Genomic DNA, 19,628 nt, shown 5'->3' with positions numbered 1-19,628 from the left:
TATTGAAATCATGTCAATTTGTGTGTGTGTTTTACACTTTTAATATCTTAAACGTGTAATCGAATCGGTGCATACCGTACTTTATTAGGAATAGGCTATAGGAAGAGTTGACTATTATGTACTATTGCCAGCATTCCGATCATACCAAGTCAGATAGGAGGTGGTATTTCAATTAGTCATGTTTGACAGAAACTGTAAGTACTGTACGTAGTGGACGCCCGCACGTATGCAGACTGAGAGCGGGTGTCCCTCCCGGACCTGACCCTGGATGGTGCTGTTGAGCGTTTTTAAGCGCTGCCTGATGTGTGAGTTCATGACACTTCTGGTCCAGAAGTGTCATGAACTCACACATCAGGCAGCGCTTATGTCCAGAAGTTCTGGACATTATTATTTTAACATGTTTTAATTTATCCTTTTAGTTATTTAACATAACATTTTATGTTATGTTTGTCCAGTAAGAATTGAGGCTCGAATGCCTCGAAGTGGCAGCGGTGGCCGAACGGATAGCGGCGCGGTCTAGATACCGGAAGGTTCCCAGTTCGAACCAGCCGTCCGACACGTTAAAATTACCACCGCTGAAATGCCCTTGAACAAGGCATCAACCACTACGATGAAATGTGTTCTATGAGCAGGGCCTGGCTGGAAACAAGTTCTTGAGCTTAGCCCAGATACCCTGGGTAAATATAGATTTCATTTCATTTCATTTCACGTATAGTGGAGTAAGCAATAGGCCTATTATTAGCTATCATGCATTGTTATCCTGTATCATGATGGTCGCAGAGTGACAGAGAGTCCACACCTCACTGTCCCTCTTGTTTATTTGCCTTTACAGACAAATAGTACAATTAGGCTATAGGCCTATTATATATTTTTCTGAAATGACAGAAGCCTACATATGTGTTGGTTATAGTATTAGTATTAGTATTAGTATTAGTAGTAGTAGTAGTAGTAGTAGTAGTAGTAGTAGTAGTAGTAGTAGTAGTAGTATTAGTAGTAGTAGTAGTAGTAGTATTAGTAGTAGTAGTAGTATTAGTATTAGTAGTAGTAGTAGTAGTATTAGTAGTAGTAGTAGTATTAGTAGTAGTAGTAGTATTAGTATTAGTATTAGTAGTAGTAGTAGTAGTAGTAGTAGTAGTAGTAGTAGTAGTAGTAGTAGTAGTAGTAGTAGTAGTATTTGGCTATTATTATTACTTATTCTGTGTGCCTATTATTCCTAGTTATATTTAGCCTATTGTTATTAACCTGTAATTATGTAAATTGTAACCATATCACACAAAATCAATGGGGGGGGGGGGGCCGAGGGGTCAATAAATCAATTATCTCCATTGCGAATGATCCAAAAAGAGCTGATGAGCAACTTTAATGCGTATGATGGACAAATGAATGGATTGAATCAAATCCCTATACGCCTGTGGAAGGTCCTCCCACACTCCAAGCGGTGCTGTGAAGATGTTTTTTATTCCATACTCTGTGTACCGTCTGTTTTTTTTAATCTCCATTTTAGACAGTAGCTATAGTCTACTGACGCATTAGCCTACTACCAACTGTGACAGTGTGCCGGGGTACGATCTGTTGATGGGTCATGTCTATCAATTCCAGGCAGGTAACGCCGACAAGAGGTGAATGATTGTGCATGCATGTCGCGATGTCTGCAGCGAGCCAGACTGAAAGAAATTGATACCCACCGTTTGGACATTGAATGCATTCGCCGTTTTATGCCTATAAATTACGAACAATGAAATTAAGCTATGTGACTAATTTTATGGGCGTTCTGGAAACGAGGGATATAGTCTTTCATGTTTTAACAAATGGAAATAGCCGCCTAATGCAGGAAAAAAAACATAATCAATATTCCGAGCTGCAAGGCTCGTAAACGACAAATATTTCGTCTATAAAGAAATTGCCTTCTCCATTGATTTTTCTATTTTAAAAACCCTACATGCAAGCTCTTTTTTATATTGTAAGGCAATATTTTATTCGTGCATGCCATGGCTACGGGCTATACAGTTTTATAGCACAAAGCATTGAAACATCAATTTAACTGAGCAGTCTTTAGCATGGGCGAGCTCTGTTATTATTGGAAGACCCTATACAGACAGACACGTGAGCAGTGCGATTGAAGCCAGGTAATTTCTCCCGAAATCGAATCAGTTTCATTGTTTTTTCGTTGTCATTCTATGCCATAGAGATTTGGAAACAATTAACAATTTCGTCTCTAATTTTAGTAAAATTGCATAGGCCTGTTAATTTAACATGTAAGTGCTTTATACATTGCACATTTCGCACAGCTTAGACCAAAATATAGCCCCCCAAAAAGAGCCTAATTGGTTTGTTTGAAATAGCCTACTAATTTACATTGTGTATGGTGATGGCTTTCCTATCAAACAAAAACAAAATTAAAAGAAAATATGTTGACTTTAGCGGTCGTCTCATGTCAAAAGTTAGGCTACTTCAGAAACGAATGGGCCTATTATTTGTTCGTTATAACATTTGCATTTTCAGGTGGCCAATCCAATAATTAAGGTATACATATCATGTTTTTGTATCCATAACATTAGCCAGCTCACCAGCTGGGATTTGATTTGAATGCCTATAGCTGCTGGATGGTGTTGGCCTTAAAATATTGAAAATGTTTCATAGTTCACTTCATATAGCTCATTATAGATAATTATTGCTTTCTATTGGGAGCTTTTAAAATAATATTACACGCCATGGATACTGTTAGGCTGCATTTGGGCCACGGTAAAGTTCGCTGAAATGCGCTTGAATAATTTAAAGTATAGGCTATAATTTGTAATTGATTCCGATTTTTAGATGTAGGCCAACGTTTGGTTGCCTATAGCTGGATTATTTTTCTTTTCTTTTCTTCAGGATAGGTCAAATATAAAAAAGATTTACACCCTGCACGGACCTTTCTCATGATGAGAGACAGATGTTATAGAGGCGCATATATGTGGAAACGCCTGTTGCTCAATCATAATTTTAATGACTATTATTGTAACATCATTTATGTTCATGAATATTGTTTTTTTACATGTTTAACAGACAGACCAGCCTTGAATTTCTCGACTTATCCAACAAATGTTTGAGTCAGTCAGTCAGTCAGTCTGTCTGTCTGTCTGTCTGTCTGTCTGTCTGTCTGTCTGTCTGTCTGTCTGTCTGTCTGTCTGTCTGTCTGTCTGTCTGTCTGTCTGTCTGTCTGTCTGTCTGTCTGTCTGTCTGTCTAGTCAGTCAGTCAGTCAGTCAGTCAGTCAGTCAGTCAGTCAGTCAGTATCTGTGTATCTATCTGAATGAAAAGATGTTGCTTTAGCTATATATAACATGCCGATGAATTGTTGACATATAACCTTAAGGAATATCTTCATGGATCCAAGGTGTCTTTCAACCAGTAGATTGTCCTGACGGTTGACCTTACGACGTTTTGACTTCCAGTTTTCCCATTAGTGATTTTGTGAGAGCTGGAGATGGACAGAAGAAGCCCCGGTGAGGAGTCAGAGACCACGAGGACCATCACCATCACCACTGCCTCATCAGCTGCTGCCATCACCATGGCAACAGTCAGGTCCAGCACCCCTGCACACTCTACAGCTCTGACCATCGCCCCCTCCGATAGGCAGGCAGTACAGGTAAGAGCTCTGAGCATCGTCCCCTCCGATAGGCAGGCTGCAGTACAGGTATAAGAGCTCCCCTCCGATAGGTAAGAAAATAACCCTTCCGGCTACTTCCGCCAGGCAGAGAGGCGGGGATTTCATATATGTTGTGAACTCTGCACACAAAACAATAAAGTTTTTTAAGAGCTATATATAACAATATATATGGCCTGGGCCGTGGCTCAGCGGTCCAGGCACCGTGGCTGGTAATCCAGTCTGGCAGTGTGCCGCGGGTTCGACTCCCGATCCTGACGGCCTTTACTGCATGTCACCCCTCCATCTCTCTCCCCATTTCCTGTCAGCCTACTGTCTGTCCCTCCATAAAAAATATAAAATAAAGGCGAAAGCCACAAAAACAAAACAAAAAAACTATATATATATATATATATATATATATATATATATATAATTATTTGAGAGGCGCTAGCCCCTCCTATGCCCAGCTTTATGTGTACCCCATAGTGATGATTTGATTGACTGAGCACCCCATAGCGATGATTTGATTGGCTGAACAATGTTTGAGGATAAAAAGTGAGGAGAGAAAATTGATTGGCCGGAATGTGATGATGATGATGATGATGTGTGATGACAATGGCGCCCCTCACTTCTCACTGGTGTGATTTATTTTTTTCCCCTCTTTTTTTAAAGATATTCTTTTGGGCTTTTTCCTGCCATTATGGGGCGAGAGATGGGGGTTGACACACAGAAAAGGTTGTCGGGATCAGGAGTCGAACCTGCGACACGCTGTCAGGCTTGATTACCAGCCTAGGTGCCCGGACCGCAAGGCCGGCAAGTGCCTTGCCAAAGTTCTTTGAGGAATTACAAATATATCACCTCAAAGAATCATTTTGATGATTCTTTAAGGCTCTTTTAAATCTTAATAGGTGAATTATTGCTGAAACCTTTGCCTTGTAGATTTTGACGAATGTCAGTTTAGAGGGGGCAGTGCCTTGGGTAAAGGCACTATATATTTATAAATGCACCATTTACCATTTAGAGGAAAAATTATAGCAGGCAGCCATGCAGGCATAGACACCTGGGAGACACCATGAAGTATAGGGTTTCAGTGGTTATAAGGGTTCTTTCCAGGAATAATAAAATGAAGGTTCATCTACATGCAGGCATTACCCTGAAGAACTACTTTCGGTTCCAGTTGGCACCTTTGTATTTCTGTGTGTGTTCCAACTGGCAGACAAGCAGTCCAGGGAACAGACGACCCCCTTCTTGCTACACAATAAAATCCTGAGTGTTCATTTTTTTATATTCTGAGTTACGGTAAATGAACACTCACACATATATGAGCTGGGGCGACACCTGTCAGCAAGGAGGGCTGGGCCAGACTCGAGAGCGGGACAGAGGCTCTACAACGTCCTCCCCCATTGGGGGCTCCTCTCTGGCAGGTGAACCGGTATAGGTTACAACAACAGCAGTGACAACACAGAAATGTTTGTGGGGAGGAATTAATTGGCATATTGGGGAGAAAAAGCTAAAATAAAGAAATAAATGGACACCCCGGATTTTGCAGTCTGACAAATGGTGTTGGCACTAGTGGTGTTGAGACTGTGGTGTTTTATTGATGTGTAGTTGTCTGAGGAATCAAATTAGGTTAAGTGCAACATGCATTTGCTGTGTCCAATGGCTTAATAATGTATGTCTAATAGGCCTTTTAGAATTATGTGTTGTTGGCCTGGGCCATGGCTCAATGGTCCAGGCACCTTGGATGGTGATCCAGTCTGGCAGTGTGCCGCGGGTTCGACTCCCGATCCCGACGGCCTTTACTGCATGTCTTCCCCCCATCTCTCTCCCCATTCCCTGTCAGCCTACTGTCTGTCCCTCCATAAAAAAATATAAAATAAAGGCGAAATCCACAAAAAAAACATTAATAAAAAAATGAATTATGTGTTGTCACTGGTTCTCAAATTGGGGTCCGGGGACCCCCAGAGATCCTTGAGGATGTTCCAGGGGGTCCCCAGCAAAAGATGTGAATATAGCATAAAAATCTGTTTAACCACTTTAACTCTATATACATCGGCTATTTTATCAAAACATCTTGTAAGAATGTGGAAAAAGTGGGGGGACAAAATCAAAACATTTAATAAAATAAATCTTGTATGGGACTCGGGAGTCCCTGGCACAAATTAATATTAATTTGGGGGTCCTTCATGGTGTGAAAAGGTTTGAGAACCACTGGCCTAATGCGTGTGTGTGTGTGTGTGTGTGTGTGTGTGTGTGTGTGTGTGTGTGTGTGTGTGTGTGTGTGTGTGTGTGTGTGTGTGTGTGTGTGTGTGCGTGCGTGCGTGCGTGCGTGCGTGCGTGCGTGCGTGCGTGCGTGCGTGCGTGCGTGCGTGCGTGCGTGCGTGCGTGCGTGCGTGCGTGCGTGCGTGCGTGCGTGCGTGCGTGCGTGCGTGCGTGCGTGCGTGCGTGCGTGCGTGCGTGCGTGCGTGCGTGCGTGCGTGCGTGCGTGCGTGCGTGCGTGCGTGCGTGCGTGCGTGCGTGCCAAATCAGCCTCATGGTAGTGCTATAACAGGCCGAGTTGCACTCTGACCTATAACTACACCAAGCGATCTGTGTAAAACTTTGTATGCGCCACCAGGAGACCGACATTCCCACGACATCAAGGAATGCCACCCTTTTCACATTGCCCTATTATAGAGCCACCAGGAGGCCGATTTTTGCAAAACTAATCTTTTGATATTGCTCCGACAGATTGTGTCCAAACATCACGCCAAGCGGCATAGATTATGTCTATAGTAGTGTGATCAAGACGGATCTGTCAGATTTTTCAGATTGCCTCAACATTGCTGGCCCACAATATCCTACCTGACCTGGCGGAGACCTGTGCTCTGAGGAGCACTTTTTTGTTTTCATTATCTATTTTTGTAAGTTTGGGTCCCGGGGAGACAACAAATTTCTCTTTTTGGTCTAGACGGCTAAAATGGTTTGTGAATCATTGTTTGTAGGTTATCCAGCAGGCCATTCAGAGACCCCAAACCATGGCAGCCCAGTACCTCCATCAGATGTATGCTGCTCAGCAGCAGCACCTCATGCTACAGACAGCAGCTCTGCAACAGCACCAGCGAACACCTCATCTGCAAAGCCTGCAGGCCACCATACAACAGGTGCGGGTTTATCACAATGTCTGTTTGCACGACGTGAGTTCATGTGTGTGTGTGTGTGTGCGTGCGTGCGTGCGTGCGTGCGTGCGTGCGTGCGTGCGTGCGTGCGTGCGTGCGTGCGTGCGTGCGTGTAAGATAAGATAAGATGAGATGATATAAGACAAGACCAGACCAGACCTGTCACCAAAGGCAGCTCAGCCGTTAAGATACAAATTACAGAGCAATCAGTACAATAGGGCAGGGGTCCTCAATAGGCGGACCGCGGTCCACGACCGGACCGCGGACCACCTCTCTTTTCTTTTTTTTACTTGACAAAATAAAAGTGTTCTTTGTGCCTCAACACAATACCTCTCATTTGCTGTGAATTTTTGGAGGGAAATATTTGTGAAACATTTTATTTCCATACTCTGCACCCCAGTATTGGTTGGTTGGGAGGGGATCCAATTTGTATAAGCTTGTCTTGGTGTAACTGTACTAAAAAATATAGAGCCCCGCTCTCCGCTGGCCGCTGCGTGGCCCGCGCTGCGTGGCATGGGACCGGACCTTAGTCTTTTTCAAAAATTATTAGTGGACCTTCAGCATTTCTAGTTGAGGACCCCTGCAATAGGGTAAAAAACCTCACATTCAACGCAACACGATCAATAATTGACAAATATACAATATCCAATTAACACTATTCACCCTCAAGAATGCTTGCATAGTGCAGCACAAAGGCAAATACAACGCACAGTAAGCATGTCAGATATTGTCCAGCTAGCAGCACAAAGGACTGTCTATGTCGATTGGTTGTTTATTTTTATTTTATTTATTAGCAGCACATTGTTATATAAAATAGCAACGATACATACTGTATCAAAGAAAACAAGTTACTGGGAGATGAAAGAAGAGGTCATTAAATAACATAGATTAAAAGTTCAATAAGAACAATAGAAAAGAATACAAGGACGTTCCATTGGGGAAGATGCATCTATCATTGTGTGTGTGTGTGTGTGTGTGTGTGTGTGTGTGTGTGTGTGTGTGTGTGTGTGTGTGTGTGTGTGTGTGTGTGTGTGTGTGTGTGTGTGTGTGTGTGTGTGTGTGTGTGTGTGTGTGTGTGTGTGTGTGTGTGTGTGTGTGTGCGTGCGCGTGTGTGTGCACGCAAAATATGAACAAATGGGCTGCTCTCCAATTCATAATTATGAATAAACCACTATTCAAAGAGTGAGAGTGAGAAAGAGAGACAGACAGACAGCTTCTGTTAAGATTAGTTAGTATGAGATGGAATGACATGATAAAACCCATCACTGTGTTATCATAATCTTCTCAATACTTCTCAGGCTTCAATCATTGGCCGGAGACAGTCCCCCTCCTTGCCTAGTTCATCCAGTGGAAGTTTGTCTCAGTCTGCCAGTGTATCTCAAAATTCAGTAAGTTGCCAGTGTATTCAGCGTTTATTCAGCATGTGTGTCTTTCATGTGTGAGTGACTAGTACTGACTATCTCCCTCAATTCAAGAAGCCTTATTAGCAGAATAGAATCCTTCTTTAATTGCAAACTGCAACCATGCGTACATGTAGGAACATAATAATAATGCAATACATTGCATGTTTGTTCCAGCGTTCAGCAGGTAGTTTCATGTTTGTGCAAGCAGTAATGTCTCAATAAATAAAAATAAATCATGAAAACAGTTCCTATAGCGAAAATTGCAGAAATACAGGCTCACAACGGGTCACTTGTACATCTGCTATTTTCACTAGGCCTATTTGTCGTACAACAATGTATGTCTTAAATGGTTACAATCCACAAAGAGCCACAAGTCTAGGAACATGCTGTACTTAAATCTGACCAGGCAGCTCCTCTCTCTGTGTTCTCTCTGTTCCAGATCACCCTTCCAGCCTCTCCGGTGACAGCCCAGCTGATTGGCCGGACCCAGACCTCCAGCTCCACCGCTGCTGGGGGCGCCATATCCCAGCAGGCCATGCTCCTAGGAAACGGACCAGCCAACTGTAGTCAAGCTCAGATGTACCTCCGCACACAGATGGTACTGTGGTCTTAAAATACTCACCATGTCGTTAGACGCTACATATGCAAGGTAGGAACACTAAACCCTGGCTAAAATCACTCAGGTTTAGTGTTCTATAGGGTTCAAATACTTACCTTGCATTGACATTAGACCCTACATTTGCACTAGGCTGGTTTACAATTTCCCCCACCCCATTTGCATAATGGAGAGGCAATTTGACATATAACTTCAAGAAAAAACAATTGAATTGTACAGGTGAGTTAAAAATATCTCACCTTTAAAAGACTGCTGAATCTGCATATCTTTCCTACTTTCCTATTTTGTCAGCTAACATGCTACTTTCCCAACTTTCCTAACTAACTGCCCTACTCCCTGTGCTCCTTTCATTCAGCTGATTTTGACTCCTGCTGCCCCAGTGACTGCAGTTCAGACAGACCTCCCTTCTGTTGTCACTTCCTGCTCCTCTCTGACGCCTTCCTCTCAGGTATAAGGATCTACAGTCACGGGATGAGGATAGTCATATCATGTAGAATAACACTCCTTGTTAATATCAGCTTCATCCAAAAATGCCTCACATTTACCCAGTGTTTTGCTCAGTGACACATCATCACATACTTGTTAAGTTGTTGGGCTGTTGGGTGGGCGGTGAGCAAACCTGTCACCTTTTGGTCACAGGGACATTCTCTCCTGTATGTTCTCAGGTGCAGAGTCTGTCTGTGCGGGCCCATCTCCCTGGGTCTCTTGCCACAGCCCATGGTGTCCTTCTAAAGCCCCCAAGCCAGTCCCAAGCCCTGGCACAGCTTGCTACTCTACCCAAGATGTCCATCTGCCCTCTTAAGGCCAGCCAGCAGCCTGAGGCCTCACCAGACACCGGAACAGAGTTCAGACCGGCAGACGGAGCTCGTCTCACCTCAGGACCTCAGCTTGTAGCACCAGGTAAGTGACTACTCAATAATTATAATAAAAATAGAAATTACCTCCACATATTAAACGTAATTGTAGAGGCAGGCAATGAGGCATGTACTAAAAGACACATTCTATTTATATCCAATACTGTTAATCCTGATGTGAATGCTAATGATCTGAATTTAACAGAGGATATGACACGTGATGCATCGTTCTCCCTCATTCATCTCAATGGGTCTAAGGCAGCCCACACAGATAGATGTACATGTACAACAAAAATACATTGCCTCGGCCTGGACGGTTAGCTCAACCTAGACTGCTGAGCCGGCCTTTGCCGCGTGTCTTCCCCCCATCTCTCTCCCCATTTCCTGTCAGACTAGTTGTCAGAAAAAAAGATCTTAACAAAAATAAAAAATACTTTACCTTACGCAATTCTTTGGTTTACCGTTCCAGCAACCTACTCCCCGGTCCAGTCCCATACTTTCGTCAAGCAGCAGCCTCCCTGTTCATTAGGCCATCGTGGAGCACACCACCACCAGTTAATCATCCAGCAAACCACAGGAGTCTCTCCCAGCCACAGACAACTGCATCCCATTGCCTTCAGAGTAACACCAGACACTAACCATACTCCCCTTCCACTGTCAGTCCAACGGCTGACCAGTGCAGCGGCAAATGCCATGCAATCACAGCACGCCGACCTCTCAGCCCCTTCTTCATCCTGTGTCACCATCAGCGTGCATGCGTCGTCAGCGCAGACCTCAACTTTAGCCACTACCACCATCCAGCCGCACCCGCCTCCCCTGGTGGCTGCTCCCCAGCGAAGGAGCACTACCTTCCAGGTGCAGAGCCAGCGACCACCCCTTCCTCCTCTAGTTTTCCCCAGGTTCCCCCAGAACCCTCCGTCCTCACTCCAGAGGCTGTCTCTGCGTTCTATCCAGGCCCTGGCAGGCCACATGCTGGTGACAGAAGAAGAGCTGCCTGTGGCAGAGACACTGGTCCAAATGCCCTACCAGCACCTCCCACCTCCTCAGACAGTGGCCGTAGACCTAAAGGTGCATCCAGTCAAACGCGCCGAAGCTCCAGTGGTGGTGAGTGAATGTGGTAGTTGAAGGGAGGGATGCCATGAAATCTGACTTGAAATAGACACTTTCCTGGTGTCTTGTTTTTAGCATTGTATAGGAAAAATCTACATTTGCTTTTTCCTGTACTGAAGCCTGGCTGCAGGCACCTCAATGTGAACATACCTTGTGCTGACTGAACTATGTTTTGTGTTATTTTGTATTTCAGATTACACAAATGTGCAAAGCAAATGGATTGAGCCCAGATCAGAAAAAAGAGGAGAATCCACACAGAGACAGGACACCCACGCCACCCACGGTGTCTCCTAAAGAGAATGGCACAGGTACAGTACATGTGAAATATTCCATTTAACTAGCACAGTTCTAAAACACATGCTTTATTCTCGCGTTGCCAGACAATCAGAGATACCCGCTCGGAGTAAGGTAGTTGCTAGAACAGCAGCAAGAACAGCTGCTAATAAACCTACGCCTACTGATTTAGAATGGAAACCAATCTGTCCCAATATGGAGGGCTGTAAATTCCACGTCACCCTTTAATATCTAATCAAAATGCCTGCATTCTTATCGTGGCATGTAAGTGTAGCGTTCTAAACCGGTGGCGTCATGATGACAGTGGGTCAAGACGGTGCTTATAAGAGAGTTTTATGAACAAACTGTTGCTGTACCAACAAAATGCTTCAGAAAACAATGATGGTGTATTAGTGATTCGTTAGAAAAATCTTTTGTATGCATTCTGATGGAGAGCGAGAAAGCGTTGTGTGTGCCAGTTGAGGTTGGGTCGAGAAGAGATAGAGAGAGCTTTGGATATAGTGATAGAGCAAGCGTGTCTGTTTACTGGGTGAGCGAGCATGGCTTATATAGCGAGAGAGAGAGTGTGCGTGTGACAGTGAGGCTGGAACCGTGAGAACTGTTCAAAATGTTGCATTTTTAACATACAGTATGTTGCATGTAGATGGAGTAGCTACAGTATGATGTGAGTTATCCTGTCAGTACACTGTGGTGCATAGAGAGTGAGGGGGGAGAGAGAACATTCGATTAAAGTTAATTGAATGATGCAGATGGATGGATATTGTGGATATTCTATTTGTCCCAAATACATATTTGATCATCCCCAAATGCCTATTCTTGTGTGCTTATAGTCACCTCTTGCGTGAGTACTGTACCCACTGTTGTGTGAACAGTCACACGACTCTCCCCCAGCCCATGCTATCAATTTATGTCAATATTTTAGCCGGCAATATACTGGTATTATGCTGTGAACACGGCTTACTTGTTTCCACTCAATTTTAGCAATGAAAGCTAGAAGATTGTCCTCAAGGCCCTATCTTTATACCTTATGCCTAAACCTTTTAGGTCTTTTTATTTACTACTTTGAAAAACAATTCAATATATAGTTCAAATAGCAAAGCTCACAACGTGTCAATGCAGATCGGCAATTTTCACATTTCTTTTCCCCTAAAATAGTAAAAGACAATTGGCGAATTTAATGTTTACTCTAAAGTTAAACATCATTGTCCTTCGTTAATACAAATATCCACACACATACTGTATGCACATAACTCTGCCTGTATCCTGCTGCCCCTACAGTTGGGTGCCACCGATATTGTCCCTTATTATTTGACCCATTTAGGCCTGACCTCAAAAATTTTAAAAATTCTTCTAAATCCTCCAGTTTTCTGAAATAAATATTTTCACGATTTTTCAAAAATAGCAGACCTACAAGCTCGTAGCGCGCCACTCGGTGGCGCGCTATGAGCTTGTAGATCTGCTATTTTTCAATAGCTAAATTATAACATAATGTTTAAAACACCAAAAGGGGTTCCCGCCCAAAATGGGTTAACTGTCCTTAGGACAATATCGATGGCCTCCAACTGTACACATCACTGGCTAGCCCTCCCTCTGTCTCCTAACTCTGCAGCTGTGATGGCGGTGTCCTGTGCCCTGTCTCGCCCTGTCATCCCATCCCCAGAAGTGGAGGATCCCCCCCACGTCAGCAGCAGCAGCAGCAGCAACAACAACAACAGCGGCACTACCCCCCCTCCTCCTCTTCCTCCTCTTCCTCCTCCGCCCCTCCTGCCTACCGTGGTAAGAGGCCTCAGCCAGTCCCCCTCAGCCACAACCAGCCTCCCAGCGAGTCCTGACAGCGTACTTAGACCCCACATCCTCACGCACCTCATAGAGGGCTTCATCATCCGAGAGGGGCTGGAGCCGTTCCTGGTATGTCCGCTGGATGGGGGGGTGGGTGGGGGGCTAGTGGCAGTGGGGGCCACGAAGGGGTCTCTGCCACAGACGGATATGGGGTTAAGCTCCACTGGCTTATGAAGTAGGGGGGGGGGGGGGGGGGGGGGCAGATAGGGGATCTTGGAAGCATGAGAGCTCAATGAGGGATACATCCTGTTTTTATTGGCTGAGCATGAGACCAGCTCACCCCCATCAACGTGCAGATTGTCAATCAGCAATTTAGCATAAACCTTTCCCATTTAAGTACCATGTTTATGAGCAATCCAACGTAGTGACCTGACCTATACCCTCAAGATAAACATAAAAAATCACTTTGGTAACCTTTTTGTTGAAAAACTTTGGGAAAAGTGTAAGCACCCTGTGTCTACACTTTACTTCCAACTTCTGGCAAGAAAATATATAAAATGAAAATAAAAATAAATCTATAAGAATACCTGTGTGAATTAGGTGGGGCCCTTCTCTCTTCAGGCGGACCAACAGGCCATGCTTCCTGATTCTCAGGAGAGACGGACCAATGGAGATGCAGGGCCTGACGACAGCCCGTTAGATGCTGAGCAGTCAGATTCATCAGACTCAGAGATGGAAAATGATACCCTTTCTGTAGTAGATGGTGAGTAGTGTGTGTGTGTGTGTGTGTGTGTGTGTGTGTGTGTGTGTGTGTGTGTGTGTGTGTGTGTGTGTGTGTGTGTGTGTGTGTGTGTGTGTGTGTGTGTGTGTGTGTGTGTGTGTGTGTGTGTGTGTGTGTGTGTGTGTGTGTGCGTGCGTGCGTGCGTGCGTGCGTGCGTGCGTGCGTGCGTGCGTGCGTGCGTGCGATCGTGTACGTGCGCCTCGTCTATGTGCATGTGTAACAGTTTATCCCCTTATATGACAGAGCCGAGGCAGACTGTGACAGACGTGCTGCAGTGTGAATTCTGTGGGAAGAGAGGCTACGTTCACACGTTCTTGCGTTCCAAACGCTTCTGCTCCATGACTTGTGTGAGAAGGTAAGCAGACATGAAGGTAACCACATGTTATTCACGCAACATCTGTGACGAGTAAGTAAAACACAGTGAAATCACCAGTGTTTTAATTTTACACTGTCAGAACAGAGGATCTTACTGTGAACAAACACTTGGAAATGCATACACTTCTACGGTGCGGTTATTTATTTTATTTTTTCTTGCCGACTCTTTATAATAGTTCCCCACCATTACGGTGGGGAACTACCACCCCCCACCTACGGCCTACCACCCCCCATCAGTGTATTTTTTAATAGAACACAATCATCAAATGCTAATTGTTTCACTGCCAAATAAACCAGACAAATTGCCATAGTCAAAATGTACCAATATTCGGTTTCTGATGGGTAGTGCTGAACCTACTTAAACACTTTCAACCAGGCATCACTATTCTGGGCATGTAATTTAACATAAATTCCCAAAACCTTCAAAATAGCTAAAATAGCAAAGAGTTGTGAGCTTGTAGATCAGCTATTCTCACTATTGATTCAGCTAGTATAACTAAGGGCTTTAGTGGTTAAATCCATCTACATAACTAGAAAAAGTGCCCTTCTGGGCACAGGTCTCCACCAGGAGGATAGGAGTGTGTGTGTGATGTTTGGCAAAATGTTTAGGAGCAATATAAACGTTGTGTGTGTGTGTGTGTGTGTGTGTGTGTGTGTGTGTGTGTGTGTGACGCGGCTTGGCCTGTTGTAGCGCCACCATGAGGCTGATTTGAAAACTGTCAAGTGGCATTTCTTCCAAAGCCTAGTGGGAATATGCATGCACAGTTTCACCACAATCGGACGCTGCGTTGAGTAGTTGTGGCGATTTGTACAAAGCGGGTAGAAAGCGGGCTACTCCTGAAAAGTTTAGAAGCCAATCGTAGCCAATGAGGGTGGATTATGAGAAATCAAACAAACCCGTCTTGATCACATGACTATGAAGAGCATGTGTGCCGATTTGCGTGAAATTTGGATGAAATCTGAAGGAGTAATATTAGAAAATGTGTTTTACATATGTCGGCCTCCTGGTGGCGCTATAAAGAGCAGATGTGAAAAATTCCAGGCAAAGGTTTTTCCTTGGCCTCTAGGGAGTTGGCATACAAAGTTATCCACAGATCCGTGCAGTTAGAGGTAAAAACACTTTTCGGCCAGTTATAGCGCCACCATGAGGCTGAGTTGAAAATGTTCATGTGGCATTTCCTCCTCGGCCTAGTGGGAATGTGCGTGCACAATTTCACGGAAATCACACGATGTGTTCATGATTTGCAGCATTTTGTTTGAAACTGAGCACTCCTGCGAACTTTGGAAGCCAATCTTAGCCAATCAGGATGGAGTCTGAGAAATCTGAAAGACCCGTTTCGTTGAATGGCTCTAGAGAGACTGTGTATCAATTTGCGTGATTTTTGGACAAAATCTGTAGGTGTACTGTCCAAAAACTTGTTTTGCACAAAGCGGCCTCCTGGTGGCGCTATAACAGGCCGTTCTGGAAATTTTGGGGCAGAGGTTCATCGTTGGCATCCAGGGAGTGTGTGTGCAAAATCTGGCATCGACCGGGTTAACGGTGCCGGAGATTAGCTGTTCACAGACGGAAGGACGGACGGACACACACACACACACACACACGGACGGACGGACGGAGTGCAAAACATACTCTCTCCCCATGCCTTCGGCCTGGTGGAGACAATTATAAACTTAATTTGCAGCAGTGAAAGAGCACACAATCTGTGTATTTCTCTTCGCCATTGCAGACAATAAACTGTAATGGCTCCATTGCTTGGTTGGGACACGTCATCTGACATCTGGATCCCATCGCGCTCCATTTGTGTCTTAAGACAAAGTCTTAAGTGTATAATCACTGCCAGGTCTCCTCTGTGCAGAAATCAAAGTTTACAGAGATTTGAGTCTGTATGACTCTCAGCAAATATCCCAGTGGCCAATGCCCACCTAATGTTCTCATTATTAAGTAATACAAAGGAATATCAGAAAGGGAATTCCAAGCGGCTTTTGGGATTTAAGAATGATTGTCGTCATACAGGATGCTGTTACATTGGTAGGACATACAATGATTTTGGCTTAGAGAGAACAATGTTAATGAACAACAAAAATACGATATTCTGTTGTGCACGCATCCGTGCATTAATTACAAAATAATTTTACATTTTTAATAGATTTTCTCCCCTCTTCTTCCTGTCTCTGTGTAGGTTTAACGTGAGCTGTACCAGGCGTATCAGCATGTTGAGGGCGGACAGGGCAGCTCGCTGGGGCCACAGGCCCATGGGCCGAAGAGGCCGACCCCCAGGAAGAGTCAACGGAGCTTCCAGAGAACACTTCCTGAGACAGGTCTGATACACAACAAAGTAGGCCTACAGAAGTGATGTGTGGGACAGTAGGTGATCAAAATGCTTGTACGCGCTGCGTGCGTCACTCCCACTTCTAGACCAGGAAATGTCTCGCGTTCCCCCAGGCTTTCATCTTTTGAGCCGTAGCGAACAAAAAATAAAAGCCCGGGTACAGAGGCTAGATCTTTATTTATAGTTTGATAGTACAGTAGGTAGAGAGGAAATGGGGGGAGAGAGAGAGAGAGATGGGGACTTGGTGACACACAGCAAAGGCAGCCGAGATCAGGACTCGTCAGGCTACATTGGAGTTTAGGTGCCCACTTTGTATTTATTTTTTGTGAATACATTTTACATTTGGTCAGTCGCGACAAGCAAGGATCAGTATTTCTTGGTCATTGCTGGAAAGGTTTGTGCACCTCTGCCTTGTCTGTACCACAAATGTAATTCTGTCACTGACCGCCTATCCCAAATTGACTACCAAATAAACCCAGACCCCTTTGCTCGATAAGAATACAAAATACTGTATGTGTTTGACAGGCCCATGGTTCATATGGCCCTGAGGATCCACATAGAAGCTCACTGAGGGATGAGCAGGAGGAAGGAGAGGACGAGGTGGAAGATGAACATGAGCCCCCCGCTCCCATGATCACCAGGCTTCGGAGGCAGGCAGAGAGGGAGCGACAGAAGGAGAGTTTGGAGGAGAGGAGCGAGACGACGCAGCAGCATCAGGATCAGGAGATGATAGAGACACTCAGTGCTTCTGACACAGAGGATGGAGACGTCAGCAGTCCGTCCCAGTGGAGTGTGGAACAAGTGTTCTCCTACATCAATTCCCTGCCAGGTACTAGCATGATAGCAACATTTTGAGGCAAGTGACAAAGTGTAATGAGCTTTAATTACCGGCATGGTAGGCCTACTGCATATAGGGAGGGAAAGTAATCAGATCGCCCCTAGTCTTTTGCTTGGGTTCACATAGATACAAGTAGCTCCCATAACAACATAATAATTTGTTGTATGATTTATATATATATATATATATATCTAAAACAACATTAAGACTTAACTTAAGACCTGGAGGCGTGGTCAATGCCATTTGGCTATTCTGAGTGGCCAAATGGCATTGATCACGCCTCCAGGTCTTAAGTTAAGTAATAAGACCTGGTACTTACTGCCCAAAGGGCCCTATTTTGCGTGTCTTAAGTACCAGGTCTTATGACTTAACTTAAGACCTGGAGGCGTGGTCAATGCTGTTTGGCCACTCAGGATAGCCAAATGGCATTGATCACGCCTCCAGGTCTTAAGTTAAGTAATAAGACCTGGTACTTAAGACACGCATAATAGGGCCCTAAGTCTCTAAACACGTGATATGTATCACCAGCTGAAACAATTAAAGCATGATTATACAAAGCTGTTTTGTCTGTGTGTACAGCAGACAAAACCAACAAGGTGTGTGCCCTGATGTTAGGAGAATTAACTGGGCCTTCTTTCTCCCCCTCTTCCCAGGGGGTCAGGACATGGCCCAGGTGTTCCGCTTGCAGGAAATAGATGGGCAGGCTTTGCTGCTACTCACAGAAGACCACTTGGTCAGCACCATGAACCTCAAACTGGGCCCTGCTCTCAAGCTCTGTGCCTACATTAATACTCTGAGGGATTAGAGGATTAATGGCCATCGTCCATGGGTGTCATACAGAGGTCTAGAAGCAGGAACGGCCCCTCTGTAACCAAAATGTCACAGGTTTTTTGGACGGTCTCTGAACTGTCTGGGAAGTGTGTCAAAAGAGTGTCCTTTGGAGAGATGCTAAACTCTGTTCGCTGGTCAAGTAAGCTGAAAGGCAAAAGTAATCAAGCATTCCACATTCAATGTTCAAATTGTGCCAATCCAGACACAAATCAGAACCGTCTCGATCCCATCTTTCACTTAGAAATCAACATGCCAATGCTCAAGTTGTCTGAATAATGTTAATGTGACCTCGTTTTTCAGATGGAGCTTCTCCTCAAGGAAGGTTACACATGAACATTTTTGGGGGGTTGATTCAAACACAGCTAGCATGGACTTGGCTACACTGAGAATGAAATCATTATAGCAAGGACCGAAGTTGCGTTTCTTTGAGAGACTACTGCCAAGGATCTTGTTCCTCTGACCTCATCTTTTCCAGAGGTTTATTACAATGAAAGGTCATAAATGTGTGTTTTGTGTTTTAATTTCTGCGACTTTGAACAGTTTTTATTTTTTTGTTTCGTTTCTTAATCATCAATATTGCATTGTAGTGATTGAAGCACTTTGGCCAAAGCTGGCCATTTATTGGAAACAGCATTAAGGATTATTTTCTTCAAATTATCTAAAACAAAGCTTGCAAATGAAGGGAAAGCAGAGCATTGCCATGCAAAGTTTTGAAGAATGCTGTGTACAAAAGTTAGTTTATTAAACGGAAGGCTGTCTATCGTTTACTTTAGAAAGCAGGGTTTCATACAAACACTTATTGGCAGCAAACAATAAGTGATTACCATGAATTATTGAAATTCATTATGAGATTGTTATAAGATTGTGAAATTATTTATTACTGCCATGAGTCTTGAGCCATATAGGCTACAAATAAAATAATGAAAAATGTGTGTTTTGTTAATCTATTTTAGGGAACAGGCTTCAGTTCCTCAATTCCAATTTTACGGTATGGTGAGCTTGGCTATTAGAGGAGAACCTTATTGAGTTAAGATGCCATTTTTCATTTGAAATTCCTTGTGGGATGTACAGACATCCATGTATAAAATGACTCCATATTAAATGCCATAGCAGTCATTCATATAATCTATGACCACAGATCTGAAATATGAGTACTTGGGCTACTTGCTTTTATAACATGACATTCTATTGATTCCCTGCTTTTTTCTGGTCAATACTGAGACAGACTTGATTGGGGTAAAAGATCTACAGAGGAGCACAGTAAAGAAGTTTGTTACAATTTAACACAGCTCTATTTTTTCTGGGCATTTTTATAGCCCAATTTATTTCATATTTGTCAGAGTAGAGACTAGAGAGGCAGGAAACTTAGGGCAGGGACATACATGCAGATGAGCATGTTCAACAACACACAGACCTGAAGGGTGTTCAATAGCACCGATTTATGCAATAAACATCTAAAACCTGCCAAATTGAGTTAGGTTTCCTCCCGACAGCAACATAGGCTGAGCCATCAGGCGTAGGTGCTTGATTTGCTTGAAAATAAATGCATTTATTTTCAAGCAAGGACTGCAGCCAAATAAACATACGCTCACACATCTATCTGCGCAAATGCATGAACAAGAGCTTCTTAAGA

The 19,628-nt window shown here is 44.0% G+C and overlaps 1 protein-coding gene across 3 annotated transcripts; it reads left to right on the top strand.

Moving 5' to 3' along the window:
* The first annotated feature begins 1,557 nt into the window (after positions 1-1,557).
* Positions 1,558-18,922, top strand: LOC306943330 (polyhomeotic homolog 3). Of its 3 annotated transcripts, none has more exons than XM_079529588.1 (15): positions 1,558-1,603; positions 3,445-3,626; positions 6,611-6,769; positions 8,083-8,172; positions 8,627-8,785; positions 9,159-9,251; positions 9,469-9,703; positions 10,127-10,761; positions 10,961-11,075; positions 12,671-12,837; positions 13,462-13,603; positions 13,865-13,976; positions 16,177-16,315; positions 16,852-17,155; positions 17,818-18,922. In XM_079529588.1, the coding sequence occupies exons 2-15, from the start codon at positions 3,465-3,467 to the stop codon at positions 17,967-17,969; spliced, it is 2,664 nt and encodes an 887-aa protein (XP_079385714.1). In that variant the 5' UTR covers positions 1,558-1,603; positions 3,445-3,464; the 3' UTR covers positions 17,970-18,922. The 3 variants fall into 3 exon arrangements, with proteins under 3 accessions (XP_079385714.1, XP_079385713.1, XP_079385715.1); XM_079529587.1 differs by having other exon boundaries at positions 13,441-13,603; XM_079529589.1 differs by lacking the exon at positions 8,083-8,172 and having other exon boundaries at positions 13,441-13,603.
* Positions 18,923-19,628: the final 706 nt, after the last annotated feature.

This window comes from Electrona antarctica (genome assembly GCF_951216825.1).
Source record: "Electrona antarctica genome assembly, chromosome: 19".
In the NCBI taxonomy this organism is placed as follows: Eukaryota; Metazoa; Chordata; class Actinopteri; order Myctophiformes; family Myctophidae; genus Electrona; species Electrona antarctica.
This window is presented reverse-complemented; position numbering and strand designations above follow the sequence as displayed.

Bases quoted from the DNA above. Each gene is read 5' to 3' on its own strand.
- LOC306943330 (XM_079529587.1), top strand. From the start codon at position 3,465: ATGGACAGAAGAAGCCCCGGTGAGGAGTCAGAGACCACGAGGACCATC. The intron at 9,704-10,126 runs GTAAGTGACTAC...TTACCGTTCCAG, and splicing joins ACCTCAGCTTGTAGCACCAG to CAACCTACTCCCCGGTCCAG. The intron at 13,977-16,176 runs GTAAGCAGACAT...GTCTCTGTGTAG, and splicing joins TCCATGACTTGTGTGAGAAG to GTTTAACGTGAGCTGTACCA.